This window comes from Oratosquilla oratoria, chromosome 41, assembly GCF_046742065.1.
Source record: "Oratosquilla oratoria isolate Oo_2021 chromosome 41, ASM4674206v1, whole genome shotgun sequence".
In the NCBI taxonomy this organism is placed as follows: Eukaryota; Metazoa; Arthropoda; class Malacostraca; order Stomatopoda; family Squillidae; genus Oratosquilla; species Oratosquilla oratoria.
In genome coordinates this window covers 25,782,197-25,789,696 of record NC_134817.1, presented here as the reverse complement: position 1 = coordinate 25,789,696, position 7,500 = coordinate 25,782,197, and the positions used below count along the sequence as shown (strand labels likewise).

At 35.6% G+C, this 7,500-nt stretch overlaps 1 protein-coding gene across 2 annotated transcripts in view; it reads right to left on the bottom strand.

Annotated features, from left to right (window-relative positions):
• Positions 1-7,500, bottom strand: part of LOC143021055 (uncharacterized) — a 48,182-nt gene that overhangs the window by 28,047 nt on the left and 12,635 nt on the right. Inside the window, exons 3-4 of one of the 2 annotated variants that reach the window (XM_076178267.1) lie at positions 377-499; positions 1-235 (exon numbers count right to left, since the gene is read on the bottom strand). The exon at positions 1-235 is cut by the window's left edge and continues 12 nt beyond it. In XM_076178267.1, coding sequence (XP_076034382.1) covers positions 1-235; positions 377-499 — 358 coding nt within the window. Of the gene's footprint in view, positions 236-376; positions 500-7,500 lie in introns of those variants that run through there. The other variant, XM_076178268.1, reaches the window with a different exon arrangement.

The following is a 7,500-nucleotide window of genomic DNA, read 5'->3' as shown; positions in this document are numbered from 1 at the left end:
CGTAGTGCAGAGGCGTCAAGCCAAGATTGTCCCGTCCACTGACATTAGCACCAGCATCACATAAAGCATAGGCGATGAACGCGCGCTTTCTAAGCTCATGCGTCTCTTCGCTGTGCATCCGATCGCAGAGGCGCAACCATGGAGGTTCCTTGTCCCTACATTCCAGAATGCACCTCCTCAGCGCAGACAACTCCCAGGTAGGTATGAGAGGAGTTCCATAGTCTGTTGATAGACTCTATGTGGGGTCAATAAAGAAGAAACATGCTTCATTTAAATATTCTTTACTAAGGACTGTACTGCATCACTTATTACGGTTTCTTTACTAAAGACTATACTCCATTATTTCATATGCTTTGGTCACTTTTAGAACACTTACGGGAATGTGATGAATGTGTGGGTGTTTCCTGAAGTCGTTTTCAGCCTTCTGAAGCCGAACTGAGTTGTCAGCTATCCAGTCGGGTCCTGACATGGCCAGAGTGTGAAGCGGCGACTCTCCCGTCTGTAGAAGGAGAATCACTCATCACCATCTACACTCACAAGTTTTAATTCCTTTTTACCGAAGGCCATCTTTCCTTTAGATCAGAGTAGGCACCGTATGTAAGAGACTCGTAGATGAGGCTCTTAGGCTGGTAGACAAATGGGTAGAAAGGGGAGGTAGATGACGAGTGTTATATTATTATAGTTTATGTATTTACATAATGCGAGAAGGCGAAGGAGTTGCACAACCTTGCTCCCCGCCTAATTGTTTACAAACAGTCGCCGGGGACCCGATGTCATTGTTGTATAATGTTCATTTTTATGCTGATGTAACAATATGTAAACTAAGTCAGGTGTGCATTGATTTCAAGATTGCTTGAATCAGCAATATTGCATGTGGGATGGTAACGGTGGATCTGATGGGAGAAAGGGTGGAGGAGAAAATTCAATTGGTTCACGAGTGAAATATTATGCTCTTAGGGAAGGATCTTAAATGTAAAGTAAAGATCGTTGGACTAAAGAAATCATACCTAACAAAGACAGTAGTGAAAAGAAAGTAGAAAGTGAAAGACATACTCTAAGAGAGTAAATGCACGACAGAAAGACGGCACATAGAGACAATAACACAGAGTGGTGAAAGGGGACCACAGAGAGGGTGACAGTGGTGGCAGCGAGGGACGAAACGGATGAAACGTAACGCTACTAACAAAGAGACTGGTGATTAAAATTAGTGCAAGATACGGCTTAGATTATACGGGTACACCAATCTACAGGATTACGCAGTGCTTACAACCACTTCGTGCACGCAACCACAACCACGCATTGCATGCTGATTACGAGGGGACGAGCTACAAGCAACAGTTAACGAGGGACAATGAGCTAGTGAACGAGGGCACTTGGAAGACGTGGTTGACGTACATGTGAGGAAGACCATAGGAGGCAGTCGATTCAAATCGACTTTAAGAATACTGAAGGTATGGCTACGGTTTTTGCATCACGAGGTTCATACCTCAAGTATCAACATTCCCAAATTTTCAGGGGAAGAAAATACACTGGGAGTTAATAGGCTTCTCAATCTGATCGACACTTTAATTGTCACTAAAAATATAACAGACGAAAAAAAAACATAAAATTTAAAAGAAAATGTAGATCCTGAGAAGGGTAGGGCTAGGCTCATAATAGATTTTCAGCAAATGGAAGATATCAACCAATATGAAGCTTATAAGAAGGCATTCATTAAACATTTTAAGTCAAAGTGTGATCAAGATTCTATCAGGTCTTTGGTTAGATAGATAAAGAAAGTAAAAACAAGTGAAACTAACACAGAATATTTAGCAAAATTAGACAGATGGTCTAATGACATGATATTTATGTTGAAGTATTCAGATTGGATAGAAAGATCTATTGCCAAAATAAAAATTTCTCGGGTACTAAATTGATAGCATTTACATTGTTAATACACAACTTTTTATGAAATAACTGCAGAAAAGCTGTACAAAGATCTCAAACAAACAATGTATTTAGGAGAGATAGATTACCTTCTTCAAGGTTATAGTGAAACTAAAGCAATTAGTCCATATGTAATGACAGTGGGAATACAACAACAGAGAGAAACTAGGAGCTCTAGAAGTGATTACAAAAACAGAGGATCTGAACATAAAGTAAAAGCACATCAAAGAATGCTAGAATATAATGTTACAATTGTAATACCTGGGGTCATAAAGAGTGTTATTATGAAACTATTTGTTGAAACTGCAAATATGAGGGTCATGATGAATATAATTGTAGAAACCCACCTTTCTGTTTGTATCATCAGAGGATAAGAAATAGAACACAGGATTGTAGAGCAATGCCAATTTTTCGTATTCACCCAGAAACAAGAGGAAAAACCCCAGACACAAAATAAAACAATACTACAGAGCTAATCATGTGTTAGGGACAAGAGTGATAGAAGGGTGAAAGAAAACATCAACATCAAAGACAATTGTAAACTGACTTTTGCAATTGGAAGAACTTCTGTAGGACCTCTCATTACGGGTAGAGTGTTCAATAAACCTATTCAAATATTTATTGATACAGGATCTGTAGTAAATGTTATAACTAGCAAAGATTTGATCTAATTGAAACCAGGAGTGAAAATGTTGGAACCAATCCATTACTAATTGCAAGGTGTAAGTAGAAGTCTGTTAAAAACATTAAGTAAGGTTAAATTGGAAGTCATCTTATATAAAAATGAGCATTTGCACATTCCAGTGATAGTTGTAAAAGAATCTGTTTTTCCAAGAGATTTAATGATAGGATTTACAACTACGAGTATGAGAAAAGAGAACATGATCATATGTCCTGCTGAGTTAGGGATCTCAGTGAAATCATAATTAATCCCATTTTTAATTCAACCAGACTTAGAGCCTGTATCATTAATAAGAAAATATCTTTAAATAGATAGGGAAGATAACAATGATGGGTTGGATGATAGTGGTGCAGAGCGGTCCAGACCAACAGAAAATAAAGTCTCATACGAGTATAGTAAACCCAACTCAGATGTTCAAGAAATCCCTGAAATTACAAATTCATCAACTTCAAACAAAGCTTTGCTAATTTTGGAAGGTGGCGTAGTAAAGTCGATGTTATTATACCCCAGAGTAATTAACAGGGTAGAGTGCAGTTGAAAGGAGTCGCTGTAGACTCTGAAATTGTAACCATCCCAGAATCAATTAGGTTAAAAGGTTTGAAATTGGACTCAGGAATTTATAGTACAAACAAAAACATGGTAGAAATAGTAGTGATTAGTATTTTGAATAAAGACATAGTCTTAAGAAAACGTACACAGATAGATGTTTTCAAGTTTGTACAAAACCCATTAAGATTTTAAATGAGAGTACTGAGGATGTGCAATCACCAGTTTCATCAACCTGCTCAATTCAGGAAGAAACAGATTTAGGAGAGAAATACAAGAATTAACTAAAACCTACTAGTCCTGAGTTGGATGAAAGCTTAATTGCTCAGGGATTTATAATACAAATAACAATATGGTAGAAATATTAGTGGCTAGTACTTTGAATAAAGATATAGTCTTAAGAAAAGGTACACAGATAGGATGTTTTCAATTTTGTACAAAACCAATCAAAATTTTAAATGAGAGTACCGAGGCCGTGGAATCATCAGTTTCATCAATCTACTCAATTCAGGAAGAAACAGATTTGTGAGATAAATACAAGAGCCAACTAGAACCTTCTAGTGGAATGAAAGCTAAGTTGCTTTGCTCTTGAAGCACAATAAAACAATTGCTTTGCCGGGGGACGCCTTGGGCAAAACAACTGTTTCAAAGCAACAGATCAAATTAAAACCAGGGACTCAACCTATCTATATACCTGCCTACAGATTACCACATTCCAAACTAGCCATTGTAGATAAATTGATCACTGAAATGTTATCGCAGGATATTATTGAACATAGTAAAAGTGAATGGAATTTTCCTTTGATCCTGGTGCCAAAATCAGATGGTACCATGCGTCCAGTTATTGATTATAGGGAATTGAATAAACAGACTGTACCCGACAGATTACCGTTACCGGTAATAGGAGACATTCTTAGGAGTTTGGGAACCGAGAATAGGTATTTTAGCACTATAGATATCAAGTCTGCTTTCTGGCAGATCGAGTTGCATGAAGACTCACGAGAATTCACAGCCTTTTCTACACCAACGGGACACTATGCGTTCAAACGAATGCCATTTGGGTTATGTAATAGTCCATTAACTTACATGAGATTAATGAATACAGTTCTAAATGCCAGTGGATTTCTAGATGATATTTTAATAGTTTCCCAAACAGCAGCTGAGCACTTTAAAAAATTAGATTTGGTATTTTCAAGTTTTTACCGGACAGTGTTATTTATTTGGGACATAAAATAGACAGGCATGAACTTAGTACAGTAAATTCAAAGGTAGCAGTTGTAAAGAACTATCCAGTTCCAAACAATGTAGAAAAAGTTAGAGGTTTCTTGATATTGAAAGGATATTATAGGAAATTTATCCAGGAATATGCAGACATAGCTAATCCATTAAGTTCTTTGTTGTGGAAAGATTCAAAGTTCATGGGGGATCCTGCACAACAGCAAGCTTTTGACAAGTTGAAAGATAAACTTACTAGTTCTCCAGTTCTCATATTTCCTGATTATGAAAAGGAGTTCACTCCTTGTACTGATGCGTCTGACATAAGGTTCGGAGGCATACTGATTCAAGACAAATGGAACGTTGAAACTGATATCTTAAATATCTAGACTTTGTAATAGCGCAGAGAGAAACTACTCCATAACAGAAAGAGAAACCTTAGCAGTGATATATTCATTAGAAAATTTTAGAGATATGATACTGGGATATCCAATCAGAGTGTGGACTGATCATACAACTATTCAGAACTTATTTGAGCAAAAGAATCTTAGGGGCAGACTAGCCAGGTGGTTTACTACACTTCAGTTTTATAAGGTTAGATTTGAATATATCCCGGATAGAAAGAATGTTGCAGCAAATGTACTATCTAGAAATATTAGCCAACGAACGACAAGGTATAGGTGAGCTAGTAACATTAGATGAGGAAATGATAATAAGAAAAAAAAATAATAAGACAAGCACAACTTTAATGTTTATGGCCAGGTATGAAGAAAGATGTATATGATTATATGGAAAAAATTTTGAAATGTGCTAAGATAAAAGGAAATACACCTAAACCTGTTCCTATGTTATATCCCATCCCTCAGAAACTTTGGGAAAGAGTTCACATAGATACATTAGAGTTGCCTATGTCTTAAAATGGATATGAATATGTATTTGTTGCTATTGATTATCTTTCAAGATTTTGTATTTTACAACCCATTCCAAATAAGAGAGCAGGAACAATTGCTTCAGTAATCTATGATCAGATAATCTGTAATTTCACTACACCTCAGATCTTAGTTTCACACAATGGTGTTAAATTTAATAACAAAATATTTAAAGAATTATGTAGGGTATTTAAGATTCATAAAGTGAATATACTAGTGTATCATCCTCAGAGCAACGGAGTTGTAGAGAGGTTAAATAAGAAAATTATTACATGTCTTAGAGGTTTGATAAGCCTACATAGTATAAATTGGGATACTTGGATTCCTTGTGTTAAATGTACCCTAAACAACCAAATCAACACAGGTACAATAGAAACATCCCCATTTTATTACTTTTTGGGGAATAAAAAATTCTCCCATATGAGATTTTGATTGCAGAGCAAAGACCTGTGTATAATATAGATGATTATATCTCAAATAGGATACATACGTTTCAACCTATACATCACAGAGTTAGGAGACACATGAAAGAGTATACATAAGAGATGAAAAAGCAACAAAAAATAACACATAAAATATAATTACAAATAGGAGATTTGGTCATGGTCAAATTGCATACAACCCATAATAATTTTTCAACGAGGTACTCAGGTCCATATAAGATTACTGATTTTGCAGGTGAAAATGAATACGAGATTTTACACTTAGAAACTAGGAAAGTATCAATAAGACTTGTAGAAGATTTAAAAAATATATAAAAAGAACTAAGATAGAATTTGATGATGATGATGATGATGATGTGACACTGATAATCGTAAAACATAATGTATTAGTTTTGATGTAGAACCCTTAAATCCAGAGGGATATCAGGAGTATGTTTATAGGATCATTTTTGAACTATGTATTAATCTTGATAAGTTTTACAAATAGCCCTGGATTTATGATAATTGTTAATATGTAGGTGCATGCCATGCCTGAGATGGAAGACCTGAATTACTGGGACATTTCGTGTGTCAGACAGGTGTACTACCTGAAGCCTTAGTCTTTATAAAGACTTAGATCCTTGCAAATATATGAGAACAATAAGTATTGAACTCTATTTTCTTTTGTGAAGCATTGAAAATTCTATTGTAGCTTCACTAGTATGTGTCCTAGACAAAAAGTGAAAATAAGTGTGAAACAAATATGAAATTGTGCATGGAGACACTCCACTATAACTGTTGTAACATATCTCACTGATACACAACTCACCATCTTTGAAAATTTGGATAATCCTCCATTAAGATCTAAGACAAACAACTATCTTAATAATGTCTTATTTTAATTGTTGCTGTTTGTAATCAAAATTCACAAGCAGAAGGAGGAACAGTACTAGCTGACCATTTTTCTTGATTTTATTATTTGTAAATTATGATATCTTCAGACCTTGGTAGTAGTGAGTTTTGCAAATAAATTTATAACATCAAATTTATATCTGTATTATAATTATTTTATTTTGTATCTTTTAAATGTTAATATATATTTGATGTTACGGACATTTGTGCATTTTGGAGGGGTTATTTATATATTTTTTTATGTGTGGCATATGTTTTGATAACATACGTTGAAGGATAATTCTTTTAACTTTGTTTAACCAGTTTATACAGAAATAGTTTTAATCGTTTGCTCCTTGTATATGATATTTTTCAAGTGTGTATTTCCAGCAAGCCCTGTAAGAGGGCAGTAGAAAATGGTTGGTCGGGACGACCAAGTGGTAGCTGTAGGGCCCTGTAAGAGGCTCGTAGATGAGGCTATTAGGCTAGTAGACAAGTGGGTAGAAAGGGGATTTAGATGGCAAGTGTTATATTTCTATAGTTTATGTATTTACATAGTACCCGAAGGCGAGAAAGCGAAGGAGTTGCACAACCTTGCTCCCCGCCTAAATTTTTCCAAACAGTCGCCGGGGACTCGATTTCTTTGCTGTATATTGTTTATTTTTATGCTGATGAAACAATATGTAAGCTAAGTCAGGTGTGCAATGATTTCGAGATTGCGTGAGTCAGCAATATTGCATGTGGGATTGTAACGGTGGATCTGATGGGAGAAAGGGTGGAGGAGGAGAAAATTCAATTGGTTCACGAGTGAAAGATCACGCCCTTAGGGGAGGATCTTAAATATAGAAATAAAGATCATTGGACTAAAGAAATCATGATTTCATTGCAG